Raw genomic sequence first — 21,146 nt, forward strand, 5'->3', positions numbered from 1 at the left:
GACCCGCTGGAAATAATCGCGTTTCAATCCTCAAACAGCCTCTATTTTATGGCATTTGAATTTTATGTATTTATTGTATATATAAGCAATGGCTTCACAATTATTGATAAAATATCCCTCCAACGTGAACGGTGAATTAAGAGCTGTAAGCACACTTAAAAGCTCGAATCAGCAGAATCAATCAAATAATTATATTTCAATTTATTTTAGATTATTTTTAAGAATGAACTTATATATTTCCTGTATATGTATATTTTTGTATATTTTTTCAATATATCTGTTCTTTCAATCTATTATTTAATTTATTATCTATCTATTGTTTAATTTCGCTATTTTCAAAAATAGCGTGTACTTTTAATATCAGTACTCCTAAGTACTTGATTCGTCTTCAACTCATTCATCTTGTGTTAAACGACTGTAATTTTAATATTTTAAAATTTACGAATTACAATTTTATTATTTAAATAGCGTTCGATAGTCCCCATTACTATGACGGGATCGTTACGTTACGTTGAATGAAAGCGTATTATCAATTAAACCTGCTGCTGCCCGAACTCGTTTAGCCTGCTGTAAGACAATTACAAAGAGTGGAATACGAAGCCAGATGCACGCAATGTCTTTCAGGAAAACTGAATTAAAGTTCAGAAGAAACTGAATTAAAGCGGCCGCCTTTGCAAAAGGGGTTAGCCGATCGATGTATTAAATATTTACATCCGTTTATGTTGCATAACTGAAAACTCGTATTCCCGTAGAGAGCAATCGATAAATATTTAAATTAATAAAGACCGCATTAATTAAGTAGATACGGAATGCAGATCAGGTGACCGCATTTAAATATGCAATGAAAATACTCGCTTTAATATCGGCGATCAGGTCAGATTGGATTAATTTATTATTATAGCTTTTATTTTTACACACTTTGTCCGATAGACACTTTGCTACTCTACCGCTTATTTATTTTGTTTTTAGCTCCTTTTATATCAGAAATTACATTCGTTATAATTTTATATTTAAATTTATATGTCCTTCAATTCTCTTAAAATTCTACACTCGTAAATGCAAAAACATAAATTATCGACTTTTAGTAATAAACACTGTAATTCCATTAATTCTCAGCTTTGCGGTAATATATATATTTCAAAAGAGAGTATATTTTTTTTCTGTAATTTGCGCAACATTTTCATGTAAATCAAGATTTCGAGTTTAAAGGCCAGTTAAAGCGCCGACGCTGATGTCGCAGAACGCAGGTTGAGAGGCGCGCGTGGAGAGATCTGTAATTCCGCGTTACGGCCCATAAAGGTGCGATCACACACGGGAGATATCTCACCGCGCTAATCCGTTGACCCCGCGCAGCTCGTCGTCGGCATTTCAACGGCGGCGAGTTACGAGCCTGTGTGTCGTCGCGCACAAAAGCACGTTTCCGGATTCGCGGCATGGCGGTGGCGGCGGCGGCGGGACGATGGCGCGCGTCTCTTTCCGCGTTTTCACGTCGCGTGTCGCGATTATCCGCTATCTTCGTGAAGTCCGGAGTTCTCGCCGGCTGAGAGCCGTCGGCCGAGACACGTCGGCTGCCGACGAGGAATGCAGACGGAGTGTTTGCAGCGAGACGCAATTTGCGAGCGACTATTTGAACTCCGAACCGCCATCGCGCGCGCACGTCTGATTGACCGCGGCAATCTCCGCGTTCGTCACTTTCCAATCTCCTCGCGGATGTAATTTGTCAACAGTTGATCTTTGTAACGTGATTAAATGTGCATTTGCAAATTTTGCGGTTTATTCGACGACGCGCGCCGCGAAGTATCGTTTCATTCGCGTTTTCCCTGCTCTTCGTATAATTTCAATGGGAATTTGTCACGAAAGAGAATCATGGTGACATAATACGCGAGGAGCATACCGCCGTCGCGATTCTGAATTTTGTTAACCATCCGCCGAAATATTATTTTCACGATGTTCGAGTAATTCCACAGATGTGATACGCTTTTAATTAATTCCCTTTTAATCCACATTTAATTCTTTAATTCGGAATTATTCGGGATTTTCGCCCTTTATAATTTCTCGATAAACGAATTTTCACGGAGACGACGAAAATATGTTGCGATGCAACGTGGTGTGTGTGTGTGTGTGTGTGTGTGTGTGTGTGTGTGTGTGTGTGTGTGTGTGTGTGTGTGTGTGTGTGTGTGTGTGTGTGTGTGTGTGTTCTACTGTGTTGAGACAAAATATTGTAACACTCTTCGCCTTTCGCAGCCGGGGGATAAATAACGCGCGAATCCCATGTCGACGCGCCGCGGTAATTTCGCGCCGGCGTTGTTATTTCGCGATATCGAAGGAAAATAAAAGCGAAAAGAGAACGGGAGGAGGGGAGGGGAGAGAGGGCGGGGGAAAGAGGAAAAATTTCGTCGCCGCGCGGCGTTCGTAATGTCACCGAGCCTGCGCAAGACGAAACGGCGTGGACTCGCCGGTTCATCGGGCGGGCGAACGCCGGCATCTGGAACTCGGCGATAAATAATCCTCGATGAATTTCTCTCCCTCGCGATAAAAGCGGGAGTCGAGGGAGTCCAGGCGGACGGAGGGAGTGGGCGGAACTACCACAGCCGGCAGAGGGTTCTCTCGTTACACAGCGTGAAATAACGCATTAGGTGCCTAACGCGTAATCGCGACACCTCGGCCAGTTTTGACGTGGGCTGACGGGGGACTAAAATCGATAGCACTTGGTGAGTCGCCGCCTCGTTGGTCCAGGCCATCTCCCCGACGCGGAGCGCGTGGGCGTCCAGAAATATATACGTATAACGCGCCTATATATATACCTAACCCTGTGACGTGTGTCCCTGCCCCTCGCGCTCGCGCAACTCCGCGATGCACACCGGGTGTTCCATGAGAAACCGTTCGTCTTCGTGATGCTCGGTAATCGGGAAGCTTCGCCAAGTCCCTTCCGAGTCAAGGAGCAATTCAATCCGCTGATGTACCTCCATTTACTCCGGGTAATAAACAACCGCTCTTGTTTCGTTCTCACTGATGTTCCATCTTGTGGGATTTAATTGTCTCATAGAGAGAACCGTACTATCCGTAATGATAAATTGAGAATTTAAGCTAGAGAGAAGAGATAGTTCCTTCTCATTTTTAGATATTTTTTTTTTTTTGTTACGAGTAGTACTCGCAATTTTAATTTTGCAAATCGAAAATGTGTCTCTCATATCTCTCGTGGATAGATTTTCTTTTTAATTTAGTATGACATTCTGGGAAAAATGTCTCAGTCTGTGAGAAATAAGTTAATATCACACATTGCTTCGCATATTGTCATATATGTTTTGCATGAAAAGGCAATTTGGCTCTGCATAAAATTTCTCGGAATTCCAATCTGTGTTTGCTGATTAAAGGTGTAAGGTTTTTTTTTTTCTTACGCAATCGATTGTCCAATGAGAACTTATAATACGAATCGCATTAAATCGTAAATAATAAAAATAGATATTTATTAGTCGAAGAAGAAAAAAAAGCGAGATTCCATTATCTTTCTTAAGACAAATTGTGTCGAAGTCGACTTCGATTTTTTTGCGAGTTTCCCAACCATTAATTCTTAACCATCGACATCCTCGCTATCCCTCCGAGACACCCCCTATTCAAGAAACAAAGATAGAAAGAGTCGAATCGAATCTACCCTCGTGAACTACGATCTTCATTCAGAGCCGCCCCCGCATTCTTCCATGTGACGTCATAGAAAGCATCGGAGCATTCACTACCCCACACACACACGCGCGCGCGCGCGCAAGTGCGCGATAGGCGGAGTGGAGAGGACAAAGAGAGAAAGAGAGAGAGAGAGAGAGAGAGAGAGAGAGACGAAGCGATCGAAGATGCGCGCACACGAGATCTACGTCTATGGTCCAGGATTACGTCTACTAATGGTAGCGACCGGCGGTTCTGATGGTAGTGGTGGCAGAGAGTAGTAGCGGTAGTAGAGGGCTTCGCACTGGCTTGTGCCCTCCTACACCCCCCCCCCGAGTATCGCTGGTCGTTGCTGCCACCACCGCCGCCGCCGCCGCTGCGGTTGCTGTTGCTGCTGCTGCTGCTGCTGCTGTTGCTGCCGTTGCTGCCGCTGCTGCCACCACCAAGTCCAGCCGCTCCTCTCCGCCTTTCACTCGCGCGGGCCTCAGTTCGCTGGTGTCTCTCATCAGCTGCGGGTCTCTTTAAGCGGCGCGATCAGCACGACGTTGTAATACCCGTCCGCTCCAACGTGTATTTTCCTAGGTGTACACAGCCTGCCTCTTTGTCGCGATCTCTCATGGTTTCTCGGCACGCCGCTGCTTTTACGCGGCCTTTCGCGGCCTTCTGGGAAACGCGTTCGTCTCGTTCGCGTCGCACCGGCGGATCCGTGGGTAGATCCAGCTCTTTCATGCATTATTGCGTCTTACGCCGAAGCACGCCGAAGAGCGTCGATCGGGACACGCAACGCTCGTGAAACTCGGAATAGTCGGACGTAAAGTTTCTCAGAGAGCGAGGACGGAAAAAAGCTTGTACTATTATCACCCGTGAGAGAAAGTCTTTTAAAGAGGATACTGCTTTTTACGTTATCGCGTGCCCAGCGTTAAGGGAACAATACCACCGGGGAGAACGGTGATAGCGTGCTCGGTGTGCATTTCAAATCGAGTGGTGCTTTTTCTCCGTCGTTCTTGGTGTCAGAGTGTCAAACGGAGGTGCGTACCAATTGGAGATTCGTTCATTCGTTCATCTTCTTTTCCGCGGATGGCACGAGATTAGACAAATAATACTAGCATTCGAAAATTGACGATTTACGTGCGTAACCTTTCTGCTTGTGATAAGCGCTCAGTTTTTTCAAGCGAATTAGGACCGATTAAATCATTGGTATATTGAGTTTGTCGTTTTTACGGAAATAGTGCGATACAATAACTCTGATCTACCGATCACCGGTTGTCCTTTGTATATCGAGACTCAAAATTTTGGGGAACGTGACGTTTCTGGCTGAATACAAATTTACAAATGATTTATCAAAAATACGGGCTGATCCTCACGCTTCGTCGAGAACAGTCGTGGCGAAAATGTCGTGGGGGGAAAATACTGCTCTTCCGCGTTACTCACTGTCAATAAGCGGTAATAGCGTTTTACTTTGTGCGCGTCAAAGGCATATCCATGATCTTGATTGTGCGTAGTATCTGATAGAGATGATAGCTTGCTTTGTTATTTCGAAGCGTTGTCAGTCATGCTGAATAAAGAGGACTGATAGCTGGGGAGATTGATATTTTCGGATATACGCGTAAAATAATGCGCATTCGTTTCGAATTGGCGAATAATCCTCGACGGAAATGCATTTTGTCGCCGTTGATTCTATTTAATCAATCTGCTTGTGACATTCAATCAGAACTAATTTCAGTAGTTTAATATATTATCAAAGTTTTTCACTCTGAACTTCCCGATTCCGCGTCTCGACCATCGCGAGCTTCTTTGAATCCATCCACAACGCCAGCTTTCTCAGGCGTATAGACAGATAGGACGTTCTAGAACTCTCGCGGCGCCTCCTCCCGGTCCCCATTGACTCCTTTCATCCACGATCTTCGATCAGCTGCGATTCGAGAGACATTCCTGGTAAACTTTCGATTGAAGGCTGTCCGTTTTTTTTTTCCTCGCAACTTCTATTAATATTCAACATTTAGCGTATCTGGATTTTACATGTTGCATCTTTAAAGGTTGTCTGAGATTGAAGACTGCATTCCTGGTAACATATCTTTTGTGACGTCTCATAACGAGTCTGATTCATGACGTAATTGCCTTTAAAGAAATTATTATCTACAAACACATGCGCGTATATACATATATACAAGAAGTCTGATAATAATCGATAGGCTGATTTCTGGCGACAAGTTGGCGCCGCGTAAAACTCCGCGTAGCAATTCGTGTGCAGGGAGGAGAGGGGAAGGATACGAATTAGAATTCGTTACGAATGACATCATTCCCCATTGCGTAGCGCTGATTCTCTTTTTTTGCCGGGAAGCAAGATCGCGACTCCGCGATCTTGGGATATCTGTAAATATACTCGAACTGTCTCCCGGCACTGTCGCCATTTCGAATCGCCAACCAACGTCGCTCGCGTTCCTTTTCCGTTCCTTCCGACCGCGATTATTTGAGAAAGCGTGAGCGCTTGGAATATCGTGCAATCCCGACGGTCAAAGAGATATCGGCATTATGCCGCGGAGTACCGGCGCTCGAGACTTGTTGCGCTTTTCCGAACGTTGCACTACTCGCATACGAAAGCCAATAGCCGAGGGCTTTGAATACACGCCGCCATGGCTGGGGCACTCGCGTACGCCGCGCACCCGGACGTAACCTCGTGGCATTTCTCTCGCCGTGCACTCGTACACTTTGAGCCACCATGACATAGATATTCGCCGAAGGGCGCGCTTGCTGATGGACTCGTCGGAAATTACGCGGCATTGCACGCACACACACACACACACGCGCGCGCGCGCGCGCACACGCGCGCGCGCGCACACACACACACACACACACACACACACACACACACATCAGACGCGCGCGAGAGACGTTTTTCCACCTTTAGTGACCTTTCATCCCTCCGCCCGCGGATCGCCGGCACTCTGTGGGTCAAAGTGTGACATTGTACAACATCACGCGAGTTTTGAAAGCATTAGCATACGAAGACCTTTAGTTATCATGGTTTACACATTTATCAAAAAGATACAATTATCCGTAATAATATAACCGTGTTTGCATATCTGCATATTTAAGCGACCATTTTTCACTGATGAGATGAATATAATAGGCTTGAGAAAAAAAGTCCGCGTTTAAGATTTATTGCCGCTATTAAAGATTACGATGCGAACATGACATGGTAATAAATCGTTTAGAGAAAAATATCCGATACTTTGAAAATAGAATCTGCTAGTGCTAAAAATAGAAATCCCAAGAGGAATAGTTTTAAAAGTATTTTATTTGAAAATCGTGCGGGAGAGATATTTTCGTCTTCTGCTTTCGTACAGATATCTCATATAAAATGATATAAAATTGTTTACAACTAGAAGTAAACGATAATTATATTTTCTTATCCACGGATATAGAATTAATCAAATGAAATGACACATTGACAGTGTTCATTTACATACTACACAGTATCGCTTGCAAGAAAGAATGGCATAAAAGTCTTGTTTTTTTTTTTTGTGATTGCAGTGTGGCTCTCTGGAGATCGGCGAGGAACGCCAGCGTCGGGTCGCTATGATGGAGTCGCTCTGCCAGGTGACCGGCAGTAAGACCAACGGCATCGGCAATGGAGATATTAACAACGAGACCAACAATAACAATGCGAACAACAACAACAACAACAACAACAACAACAACAACAACAATACCCACAACAATAACAATAACAACAATAACAACAGCAATGCCGCTGATTGTCCGGATCCTCAGCAAAGGTTGGCGGTGCTGAGCTTTGAGCAGGTACGCCGCCTGAACGATGTGATGAACGAAGTCGTCAGCATTCATGGCCGAGGAAACTTTCCTACCTTGGAGGTTCGACTGAGGGATCTCGTGACTGTGGTGCGCAGCAAGTTGGAAACGGATCCCAGCAACGGGGGCGCCGGCATGAGGGTACGCGACATCCGATTGAACGGCGGCGCCGCCTCCCATGTGCTGGCTACCGAGTCCCAGCCCTATAACGATCTGGACCTTATCTTCGCGGTCGAACTCTCTAGCGGTCGTAACTACGACAAGGTCAAGGCCGCGGTGCTTGGCTCCCTGTTCGACCTGCTGCCGGAGGGCGTGAGCCGCAAACGCATCACCACGTGCAGCCTGAAGGAGGCCTACGTTAGCAAGATGGTGAAGGTGAACAACGACGGCGACCGGTGGTCCCTGATCTCCCTCGGCAATTCGCGGGGCCACCGAAATGTCGAGCTCAAGTTCGTCGACTCGATGAGACGGCAATTCGAGTTCTCCGTCGATTCCTTCCAGATTGTCCTCGACTCTTTGCTGCTGTTCTACGAGTGCAGCAAGCTACCGATCGCCGAGAACTTCTATCCGACCGTGGTGGGCGAGTCCGTCTACGGGGATTTCCAGGAGGCGCTTTACCATCTGCACAAGAAGCTCATCTCGACGAGGCATCCCGAGGAGATACGCGGTGGCGGCCTGCTCAAATATTGCAACCTATTGGTGAAGATGTACAAACCGTCTCAGCCGGATTACATCAAGACCCTCGAACGGTACATGTGTTCGAGATTCTTCATCGATTTCCCGGACATAGGACAGCAGCGCTCCAAACTCGAAAATTACCTATGGAATCACTTTGTCGGGCCCGAGGAGGAGGCCCTCAAGTATCAGTACCTGATGCTGCTACACAGCGTCGTCGAAGAATCTACGGTATGCCTGATGGGCCACGAGCGACGGCAGACCCTCGCCCTGATCCAGAATCTTGCCTACCAGGTGCTCTGCCAGGAGCAGCAGCAGCGGCTGACGAGCCATCAGCAGGCGCCGCAAGGTCCGCCTGCTACCTACGTCTACGCCAACGGCTATTACTACGCGCCCGTGATACCAACGGCGGCGTGCTACACGTGCACCTGCAACTGGATGGCATGCTCCTCGTGATGCGACGATATCGGCGATAACGTCGTATCCGTAGACGTCGCCACCGCTACCGCAGATACCATCGCGGCCACCGATTGTTGCTGCTTCAACCGACTCAACCACATCGATTCTTACAGCCGTTGGTATCAGAGGTACGAGTGCGGATTTTGTTACCTCTGCTCTTACGGCCTTTACTGTCCTCTCGAAGATCCCGGAGACTTTTGTTGCACCTGCGGCCCCTGCGCGGCCACCGAAAATGTGGAGGGGAACAACCTCGATCACTCCGTGTCCAACGTCAAAGAATCGAAGATCCTCAGTTGACGTTCGTCAGGGTGATGCGAGTTTGAACGCAAGACCGGTATACCAAGAAAGTCGTCCCTTCGGCGTCGGGGATGATCGTCGGCAGACGCGGTAACGGAATCGAAATAGGCGACGTGCTCGGACGGCGAACGTACGATATCATCGACGGTGTGAGAGGAGGTAGGCAAGGCAAAACGGGGGCGCGAAATTTTCTCATCGCGAGTCTCCGGCCTTCCGTCGCGAGTGCTGCTCTTTCTAGCCACTCGTAAACGTAAACTCGGTGGCGGTCGCTGTAGCGAAGTTAGGACCAAACGCTGATACCGGTTACGGTTGCGGTGTGAAACAACCAAAAGACTATAAAGACTACAGAAACGACGTGTTGTGCCTAAAAACAAAAGAAAAAAAAAAAAGAGAGATTGGGGACAAGTACGAAGAAACGACGAAAAAGACGTTCCTCCGAGGAGTTCACACAAAAAAAAAAAAAAAAGGACGAACATAACCGTAGTAAGAAGGCAAGATGGTCTTATATTAGTGAAACGAGAGCTGCTTTTATTGACTAAACACTGGAATTTTCGAGAACAGATCGACATCGCCCCGGAACGAGCATTTGTCGATGGAACGAATGTCGACGTTGTATGCAGCGAATTCTGGACGGCGCCACGTTGGAGAGGGGAAGCGGAAACGAGGAGAGAAGTGCCAGAAGGGATCGCAGGATGGAGTATGCCATGGCGGAACTTCGTACAAACAGGGAAGATAGGAGAGAGAGAGTGGTCGAATGGATGGATGGCGGCTCAAGATTACGATCGGATCGCGAAAACGAGGCGCGATCCTTCTGTTTCGATTTTTCGTTTGGTTTCTCTCTAATGCGATAGCGTGCTGAGTAGTGGGAAAATGAGGCAGAAAAATGGAAAGAACGGAAAGGGAATACATTACATGAGAAACGGAAATACATTACGGGCTACGGAAAAATATATATAAATATATATATATATATATATATAAATATAAATATATTTAAATATATACAGATATATGTATAAATTTATGTATAAATAATTAATGTGTGGCTGTGAACACATTTCATTTAGATACTGTGTATAACGTGATAAGATTTAATTCGGGAAGGTGATATTAGCCGCGGCACGGCCAGCGCGCCGGAGAGGGAACGAGCACGACAGTGCGAGAATCGAGAGGGAAACACTTCCGAGCCGTTTCTTTCTTTCATTTCTACGCGAGCGAGCATACATATATACTCACACATACACAAAAGATACACACATGCATATATATATATACATGCATGTATCTACGCATGTATCTACGTAAACCGGCCGTATTTGACCAACCGTGGTTTTCTTGACGATAAATACTATATGATCGAAGCAAAGACACGACGCCAAAAAGAAAATTGTAGCTGCAATTGCTTTTTAATGAAAAATTAAGTCTTTCTCCCAAAAATTTTATATAATTACGCGAACCCCGCATAATATGGAAAAAGACTTGCAGCGTAATTCGAATCACGAGACAAGTGCGTTACGGCAAGATAGGTCGATGATGAGTGAAAAGTTACGTTTAAAAATATTTACGTTTATAAAAGTAATATCTGAGAATGAATATCGAGCATTGTTAAAACGTTCCGATTATCCAATGTTATTTCCTACAACAATATATCGCGCCGTTGTTCGCACGAAACTCGTGTCACATTCCTGCGCACGCCAAGCGAAGACTTTGGTTCTCTTCCATTTAAAAATCACCGTATAACATTTTTCTGTATAACATTCTTCTTTTTCATTTGCTCACATATGATTTATCGTTAGAAAACGCCGTGCGGAAAACAATTACGGGTTTTGAATTTTTTTTTTTTTTTTCGAAAGTGGGCACGCTTTTGCAGCCTGAAACTCGCGGAGCGCGCGCGTGTTCAAGCGGGGCAGAAAGAAAAGGGTGATGATTGAAGATAGGGACATAAGGAGGGGGTCCGGGTTGAGGGATGAGAGAACGTGATAAAAGCGAGAGGAAGAACGAGAACACACGTAAGACCATCTTCTCTCTTTGTAAACGCGGAACGTTACTCGCTGTCGGATAAAGGGGATGATTTTGAGCGTGATATCGCGAAGCGACTGATCGGGTCACGGTCTTTCCCTCTTTCTTTTTCTCTCTCGTAACGGCGACATATTTTCTTTATTAGATACCGCAAACATCCAGTATCGCGCGCGCGCGTGCATCCGCGTGCATCCGCGTGTGTATACGTGCGTTATACATACGCGGAGGCAACGACGGACGTGGCCAGTCGCGTCGTTCGGGAGTTCATACGTATGCGTGTAAGCGAGCATATGTATACGCAGATATCACATACACACGTATACATATGTGCGTACTTTTACGTACGCTTTTCTATCTTCGTCTCTTTTCCTCATCTCTTTCTTTGTGTACATCCGCGCGCGCGCGCTTCTGTTCCGCGTGTGTGTGCGTGTATGTACGTTATATGTATGTATGTGCGCGCGCGCGCGCGCGCGCGTGTGTGTGTGTGTGTGAGAATGTCTCCGTTTACATGCGTATCCGTATCGACTGGTGACCCCGTTAGTTAGCTCGCTCGCTAACAGGCCTCGTTTGCCTCGCTCGCTCGCTCGCTCGCTCGCTCACTCTTACTTTCAGTTCGCGAGCGAAAGTAAAGGCCTAATAAAAAGCTCGCAAACTGGTTTTTCAGGTATATCGCGTGTTAATGCTAAGGAGATCCAGCCGCCGGGGCGGCCGGAGTGCCTCTATTCCCGGCCTATCGCCTATCGCTCTACTACCACATCGCTCTGTCCCTTCTCCCTCTTTTTCCCGACGTCTCTCGTGTATCTCGCGTATCGAGGTTTCGCAGACGCTCGATCCTACCGCCGACGACCTATTCCGCGCGTCACAAATTTCCGCAAACCGCGAACTTCTCGGTGACGAGCGTCTCTTACGTCCTCTTCGACGTAAATGGGGGCTTGATTATCCGTCATCGTCGTCGTCGTCGCCGTCGCCGTCGCGAATCGCCCTCGGACGCTCAACGCACGCCGCGTCGTGGCGAATTCTCATTCGGTCCAATTCTAAATCTTGACGAATCCTATCATGTAGGATGTTGCGAAGTACTTAGGCTAGAAGAAGAAAAATTTTGATAAATATTATACATATATATATACATATATATATATATATATATATATATATATATATATAGTAACGTTGTATTGTTATGTATAGTCAGATGTTATACATGTTTGAGATGTAACGGAGATGTAAGATGTATTGGAGATGAGAAACGTTGAAATTGCTATAAATTTCGGTATATCGTCGAGACTCGTTGAAGCATGCCCTTTTCAGAGTATATTTACCGCATCGAAAATTTTAATGAAATAGAAAGCGACGTTAAACCGACGTTAACGATTCGGCGTGCCTGGCGTTGAAAAAACATCCACGCCGACTTGCGAATGCTTCGCATCGTGAATTCCAACTACACCGAGCGAGCTTTAACAACATTCTTAAGTGGAAGTTAAACGTCGTGCTCCCGTGTCTCTCCCTTTGCATCACATCCGAGCCACTCGCGGCGCTCATCGATCAACAAATTAATCTACGATGAGTCAGAGATGAATCGACCGTCGGCGGAATTAAGCCTTCCGTTATTTATAAAAGGCAGCGAGCTCTCATTCTGCTTTCCTCCTCGTCGCTTTCCATCGCTTTTATTTAAATGGCGACGCAAACGAATTCGCGAACAACGAATTCAGCCAGTACAGGCAGTTTTTTTGTTTTTTTTTTTTTTTTTTAATAAGTTATTTTTTTCTTTCGGATTAACATTTGTTTGTTTTACGTGTAACAAATATATCGATTCGTATTGGTGACTTGTTTCAGAGTTTCAGACTTAAACATCTCGCAAGCGATTTTTTAATGCACCAATCAAAAGTTAATGTCTAAATCGCTAAGAAAAGCGTGATAAAAAGATAGGATTGGAGATAGCGATTTTAATGATCATGTATCATAGCAACAAATTGCAATTATTTAATAGCCGAAATATCTAGAAGTGAGGTGGTAGTAAGAAGCGAAGCTGATAGCAATCGGAATCAGCGAATATTTTTTAGCATTAATGTGTTGTTTAAACTTTGTTTATTATTGCGTTATCTTTTATATGTGATTTACTGTGCATCGGAAAAAAAAATGAGCGAAAAAAGATTATTTGTCTATTACGGATTATTGTGGAATCTTGTGAATTTTTGATTATCGAGTTTAGGATAAGGAATTTTGTCGGAAGCGCGAGTTTTGTTATTAATTATTGTATTTATATAGATTTAAACATGCGTTTAAATATTGCGAAAGAGAAATTTACGCGTATGGCCGGAACAGGTGCCAACTTACTTATTGAAATAATTAACCATGTCTTAATGTTAAAGTCTCGGGATTGGTTGCCATTATCAAGGACACGTTGATTACGCTAATTACTCGACGATAAACGAGCGTTAATTGCAACTTGTATAGATCGTCGATTACGATTACGTCTGAAATAGTAAAGATAATATTATACGGATTTACATAATATACACATATGTTCTTCTATATGCATCTCGAGGAAAATCTCGACAAGCTTGCAATTAACTAACGTGAAAGCTTATTTGTTCATAGATGCGTTAAATCAAAATTTAATATATCTATACGAGAGAAAACGCGAAAAAAAAAAAGGGAAAATGAGTACGAGAAATGTGAGTCGAATGATTTTTTTTGCTTCCATGTCGGCAACATTTTATTAACTCGTACGTTAATAAGTCGATTAAAAATTTAAAATTATGTAAAATTAAAGAATATCAAGGTTATTATATACACATATACACATATATATATTATATATGCGTTAATGAGTGAGGGGTGAAAATTTTATGTCGAGTACATAATTAAAAGGCCGTGCCGCGATTTTCAGGCTGCATGATATTATTATCATTGTCATAAAAGAGAGAGAAAGGGAGAAGGCATCGACCAGCGTTGTTCCGAGAGAACTGAGCAACTTAAATGTATCTTTATGTGTAAATTGACATAAAGACAGCTACATTGAGACTCGCATGCCGATGAATTGATGAGAGGCGAACGGGAGGAAGAATCAAAGCGGGGAATGTCGCATGCGTTTTCAAACGTATACGTATCCCACAAAGGTCACACGTGACACACAAAAGACTGACGTAGCGAGAGAGGAAAGGCTTCTAAACTCGGCTTTTTATTCGAGGATTTTGTTGTAGCGTTGATCGAAGTATCTTAAAAAGAACGTAATTTGCAATACAAACAAAAATTATGTGAACCTTGTTAACTTTAAAACTTGAAATTATCGCTTGAAAAGCTTGCTCGTGACACGTGTGATGAGAAAGAAAAAGCGAGGCTGCATCTGATTTGCAAAACGATACATTCTTCTTAAAAAAATAAGCTTCGATATTGTCTCTTGCGCTTGCGCGATTGATCCTTCACGTCGGATTCTGCGAATCGAACGGAAGCAGAAGCGAGTTTCTTCATCCCTCTCGGGATCGATCGTCGATTAAGTAATATCGTTCTCTCGTCGCAATTTCGTCTTTCGTCTTTCGTCTTTAGTCGATCGAGACAGCCCCTGATTTTTCACTAAGCGCTTTAAGGTCCAGGGTTGATACGTAACTGTGTACTATACATATATATACATATATCTCTTGCGAATGATATCGGAGGACACACGCTCATGTTACATTACCGTTTATATATTTTACTACAGGAAATGCGACACACTAATAAATTTATCTTTCTAATTAATATGTGTAACGCTATAATGTAATTACATGGTAATTAAAGGAAACATAGCACACAGCCGTCGAAAAGGGAGGTGTTGTATTTAAAGAACGCTATTATCGTCCTTAGTGTTTACTAGATTTTTAATCCGTTACGATTTTTAATCCTTTAGTAAGTCCTACTGCGCGTGAGCGAGCGAGAAAGTGAGAGAAAAAAAAAGAAGAGAGGGGGGGGGGGGAGGGAACGAAAGAACGCCGAGAGAAACGACAGAGTAATCGCGGAAAACGGATGTATATGTACATACATATTTCACGTACACGTTCGATAGAAATAAAGATATATATGTATATGTGTAATTGCGTCCAGAGACGAGTTAAAGAGTAACGAGCCCGTGCTCGAGGAAATCTCAAGCAAATCGTCGTCCTAACCGAGGGGAAAAACGGGGGAAAAACAGAATCTAGGAAAATCGCGGTCAACGCGCCCTTTCCTGTTCACAATCTTCTAATTTTATTTGCGCAAATATGCGCGCCTTCATCTGTTTCTTTCTTTCCTTCTTTCTTTCTTTCTTTTTGATTTTTTCTTTTTTTTTTTTTATCGAGGCACAAAACTCGACTCGCCGCTGGACCCGTCCGCACGTCACGCATACGCACGTGCGCGTGATGCGTGTGTGATGCGTGATCCACGCATCCTCGTACGTAACGAGGCGAACGCGTTTATCTCGTTTACGTTTACACACGAATCAGGAAAAAAGAAAAGAGAGAAAGATAGAATTGCGCGGGCCGTTCTGCGTCTTTATTATTATTATTATTATTATTATTATTATTATTATTATTATTATTATTATTATTATTATTATTATTATTAGAGTAGCTCTGGCGGAGTGTGCGTCCAAAACTGCGAGAGAAGAATCACGCGTGCATATGTACTCGTGTAAAATATACATATATACATATATATATGTATATATGCATATACGTGTATGTATATATACATGTGTATATATATGTATATATATAGATGTATATACATATACATACATGTAACGTACACACATATACACATGCACATACACAAACTTTCGAGGATCTTTCGAATCGACGTCGCTTAAGAATCTGTGAAAGATAAGATCGACGCTCGTGCCGACTTTGCGAGTTTGTGCTCTACACAGAGCTCGGATCACATATATACATATATATATATATATATATATATATATATATATATATATGTATATATACAGCGATAAAAATGGAGATAAATCATTTAAATTGGAAGTGATGTTAGAACAGTTACTGATAAGATCAATTTACTACGAAGCGATCTTAAGGTAAGGCTTTGAAATCATTTTTTAATTGGTTGTGATTGTATATAGTTAGTCTCTCTGACTGTGTTAATTATTATTGAATAACTAAATTAATCATACACACACACACATATATATATATATATATATGTATATATATATATATATATATATATATACATATACACACATACACACACATCGTAAGCAAATAAATAAATATAGATTAAACAGATTAAAAAATTGAAAAGTTATTAAAATTACAAACAATATAAAAATTGATGTTGGTTTTCTTAACGCTAGACTATAGTAAGAATAAGATAATAAATTAGCAATTAAGGCGCTGCGACAGCGACGTCGACTTGACTGGATTCGCGACAGATAAATATTAATAATAATAATAACAATAACAATAAGGCCTCGAGATAAATAATATTCTTGCCTCGTCCGTTCAGCCGGAAGCCTGTGGAGTTTTCTGGTTTTCAAACGGTGAACACGTCTGGAATCCAGATACCTCGTGAAAAATCATAAGACTCATAATATAATGAAAAAAAAAAAAGTATGTGTATAATAAAGGCGACGCTATTTTTTGTGGCTAGATTAAGGCGTGAGGTAAATGAGAGGAGGTTTTACGAAAGCTAAATTCTATCGGTCTATCGTGCATAGTCGAAAGTAGTTGATATAAATCTTAAGGTATAACTATATAAAATTTTTTGCGAGGAAAGATATCTATATCTATAAAATCTAATATCGTTTTTTTTTTTCTCTCTTGTACGCTATCGCCGCTCTGCGATCGTAACGAGAGCAGCGACGATCGGCTAATACCACCTCTAACGAGAACCCGTTCGCGACGAGCGCAAATAAGTCAACGTTGTCCGATAAACGTACACGTTTCGAGAATTCGTTGGATTCCGTAGTTAGCGATCAGATCCTTTTTCGGGCGGGCCACACGTGTCGGTTGCGAGCGGCGTACGAATCGAGATTGCCTTGCGAATGAAACGCTTTAATTTTGACAGGTTACAGGATGAAAAAAAAATGAAAAAAATAACGACTCCAGTGAGTCGTTATGTAGCGTACGTTATTTAGCGCGGTGCCGCACGCGTTAGCTAATTAGATAATTACTACGGCAAATTGTTGGGGAAAACATATATACGTTCGGCGTGAGCGCATGAGCTCCGCTGATCGGTTTTAATCACTTGCGCTAATTGGTCCAGCGAGCACTCGGGCGGCCGAGTTACAGCGAATAATTGAATAATCCGAATTTATTCAGCCAATTATTTATTAGTATTTATATAGTGAGAAAACTAATGGGCATGGGGGAAATAAAGAAGAAAGGAAGAAGAAATCGGCTACTTCTCGCGCGTGAATTTTTCCAGAAAAGTAATTTAAAATATTCAAAGATAATATTTAAAAAAAATGTCCAAAAATACTTAACTTTATTTAAATTAATTTTTTAAGTAACATTCAATTTACGTAAATTCTATTAAACGGCGGAAACTCTCGTCGAAGAAAGATTACATTTTCCTCGGATTTGTCAACGGATTTGTTATGAGCGTATGGGACGTTCAGTGCCACTCGTTTCCCGAATGCTCGCGCGGATCTTATCAAGTAAGATTATTAATCAAGGCGCAATTTGGGCGCTTGATCCTCTCATGCCTGATCGAAACTCGATAATCTCGTTTGAAACGTCATGCCATACAGAGACGATCGTGATTCGGGCGTCGATGTGATTTTACTTGCGGAATTTCGAAAGCCGCGCGATGATGTTCATCAAATTCGTTTAATGATCACGATGTGCACACGCTTTGTCCGACAACCAAATTAATTGTCTCTTCGATGGCGTGGTATCGCAATTCTTGTCGAAGCGATTAAAGTGGATGGCGTTCGTGTCAACTTCAGTAATTTGCATTATCGTCCCTGATGCAGTATTCAACCGTCGCATCATCGAGAAATTGTGTAAAAGCGATAACTGAATGTTAATATTAACTTGTGGAACGCGATCTAATAAATACGCAATAAAATGAGACTTTTAACGAGATGATATTCTTAAAATTCTATACCTGTCACGAAAACATTAATCCGCATACAGAATTATTGAGGAGTATATTGAGAAGTTAATCCTTTCATTTCGATTTTGTTATCACGAAGATATTTAAATCGGCAAGCTTAATTAGCAAGGTATATTAATTAGTCTTTAGCGAAATTAGCGTTTTCTGAATAGTTTTTGTTCAACAACCATACTCATAAATAAAGAAATATATGGCATATTTTATCGTTCTTTTCATCGAGCTCTCTTGCACCGGTGATAGTCATCGTTCAACGATACGATACTAACGCGAGTCACGATAAAACTGCAACTCGAACGATTGTTTCCTTATCTTTGATTACCGATCGAATCTCGTGAAGATTACATTCTCTCTTATTGGAACAATGAAAGATATTTCCAGCGTTCTAATCGGATTAAGAGCGCAAGTCCGAAGCGTTCGGACACGATACCGAGTCTTCGAAGACTAACTATCGCATTTCTAAGATACTGCAAGAGAGAAGGATTCTAATAATCCTAACGATGTATGCAAGACTAGCGTGGCATGAGAGGCGTGTGTTGCACGCCATGATAACGGAAACGTCGATGGTGATTGTCCGTTTCGTCGCCATGGGACCTCGGTGATGCCAGATGCCTTTTGGAAATGTCTTCTTTTACGAGCCGAATCAAAAGTCTCTGTTCGCGGCAAGGAGAAAAATTTTTACCACGAGAGTAAAAAGAGAAAAAAATAAAGAAAAATGATTAAAAAAAAAAAAATGCGAAAAAGAAAAGTCGAGTGGGCGCTAAGCAAAAACGAGACTCACGCGCGGAAAATAAATGTTTCTTCTCGGATGTTTACATGATCTGTTTTCTAATTCCTCCTCGATAAACAAGAAATAAGGGCCGAAAGTACTCGGCGTATCTCTCGATCTGGCATCACAGACGAGGAAGTTGAAGAATCCGATCCTCCGGAAGTGCATGCGGAAGTGTGCTGTTTCCGATCGCTCCAAGACAATCGGCTTCGGAGATTATTAGACCCTCGCTCGTTCTCGTTCCCGCTCCTGGCTTTACAGTTTCCGTTCGATCGTAACAATCGAGTAAAACTCAGCGCATGCAGTGTGCAGTTTTGTTTGGTTACGTCTGGTACGTTAAAATCGGGTTTTTTTTTTTTTCCTTTTGCGTTTATTATACATCTCTGTAATTACTCTCGTCTAACTGTGTACGAAGATTTCCCTCGATCGGGTTCGTCCAATTCCGAGCTGAAGCCGAGCCAGCATCGACCGCGGAATTTCTCCTCTCGCTCGGGAAGCAGAAGGAGTGATTAACAAACGATCCCTGAAGATCACGCGAAAGCGCTCTTCCGCCTTTCCATCCCGCATACGAAAGGAAGCTCGCGCGATACGTCGCGTTTAATAATTCCAGCGTTCTGGCTCCATTCGCGAGGCGGCGCGCGAGGCGGCGGTGAATTTGGGCTACAACGATATTTCATAATTGTCCGCGGCGCGCCAAAAAGAGATCTCGTCCCTTCGACCCATCCATTACAATTAAGTTATTACACTGATTAATGGCTGTACTAGCCATTACTCTCTAGTAGCGGCTAAATGAGTATAGTGACCGCGTTACCGCCCTGTGTGTACATACGTATATGTGCGTGTGGGTGGATATGTGTGTGTGTGTGTGTGTGTGTGTGTGTGTGTGTGTGTGTGTGTGTGTGTGTGTGTGTGTGTGTGGTGTGTGGACACGCGTGTGTGTATGTTCAAACCCACGGTTACTTCGATATGTAGTGACATAGCAATATCATAATGGACGCGCAGAAAGAAAGAGAGGGTGCGTTACACGGCATCGTAGCGAGAAAATATATCATTGTAGTCCCCTCGCCGCCATTCCTCTTTCGAGAGCGAGAGCGAGACGCAGGTGTGCTCGTAAAGAGCACGCACGGTTTCCTTCCGATGCACCCGGAAGATCCCGTCATCCCTGGGACAAAATAAAGATCACCTCGCGTGATTTCGAGTCGACGAACCGGTCGATGCCGGAAGTTCTGTCGGGGTCGCTCTCTCGAACCTCGATGGTCCCGAGATCGAAGAGATCGTTTCGACTTCCGGCGAGCGATTAGAGCGCCCGCGAAGCCGCCGAGCCAGGTGGAGTTTCCTACTCCTTTCTTTTATCTTTCTTTCTTTCTTTCTTCGCGCTTTCCCTTTCCGTCCTCTTTACTCAAACGTTCCTCTTCGTTTCTCGCTCGTTTATTTAATTATCGTTTCTCGCCATCTTCCTTTCCTCGGATTTTCCTCGTGACGAGCGGGTCAAAGCTCTCGATCCTAAGTTCACAGATACGCATGCGCGCGTGTGTGCGTACGAAAAACGCGATCGAACGCATCCTGCGTTGTATATACAAAAAAATAAATACGCGTACGACACACACACACACACACACACACACACACACACACACACACACACACACACACACACACTGATGAATCAATACGATACGTATCCGCATACACAAACACACATGTACACGCGGAAAAAGAATCTAGAAACAACACGCACGCATATCGCGCGTACGGAATTTATGATAATTATTGTTAACAAATGATTTACTGGTAATAATAATTATAATATTAAAGTTAGCATTACTCATTTGTATTTTAAGAAGGAGAAGATAAGATAGAGGAAGTTAATGAGAGAGAGAGAGGGATTGAGAGAATGCGAAAGAAAATGAGAGAGAGAGAGAGAGAGAGAGAGAGGGGGAGAGAGAGAGAGAGAGAGAGAGAGAGAGAGAGAGAGAGAGCACTACCTATTTCGTGCGATATTCGAGTGCGTAAGTGGGCGTCGATCTGATAAATTTCTTTTTTTTTATTTCTCTGACTTGTCCATGATTATATATTCCCATATATAAAAATGTTATAAGAATACCTATAAAAAGTGAAAATAAATATGTAAACACCGAGAATACAAATTGGAGTGATGTGTCATTTATATCCTCACTTCTCCTGTATTTCTGTTCCTGTATATATTATCCTTTTCTTTCGCAAAAGTACATATATATTCATCCATCTTTTATTCCTCGTGCTATGAAATGTAAAAATAATTCAAACATTAAAGATACACTGCGCGAAAGAGGATTAAATATTTAATTCATTACTGTCATCCTTCAACGTTCCCGATGTATTTGAAAGTTATGCG

General features: G+C 43.1%; 1 protein-coding gene across 3 annotated transcripts in view; it reads left to right on the forward strand.

Moving 5' to 3' along the window:
- The window catches only part of LOC105426003 (terminal nucleotidyltransferase 5C), a 114,836-nt gene extending 93,917 nt beyond the window's left edge, over nt 1–20,919 (forward strand). For 2 of the 3 annotated variants that reach the window (XM_011637060.3, XM_011637068.2), the window contains exon 2: nt 7,192–20,919. In XM_011637060.3, the coding sequence (XP_011635362.2) occupies nt 7,192–8,601 (1,410 nt within the window). In that variant the 3' untranslated portion in view covers nt 8,602–20,919. Of the gene's footprint in view, nt 1–4,109; nt 4,686–7,191 lie in introns of those variants that run through there. The other variant, XM_011637076.3, reaches the window with a different exon arrangement.
- Nucleotides 20,920–21,146: the final 227 nt, after the last annotated feature.

Source organism: Pogonomyrmex barbatus, unplaced genomic scaffold, assembly GCF_055798465.1.
Source record: "Pogonomyrmex barbatus isolate J1 unplaced genomic scaffold, ASM5579846v1 scaffold8, whole genome shotgun sequence".
In the NCBI taxonomy this organism is placed as follows: domain Eukaryota; kingdom Metazoa; phylum Arthropoda; class Insecta; order Hymenoptera; family Formicidae; genus Pogonomyrmex; species Pogonomyrmex barbatus.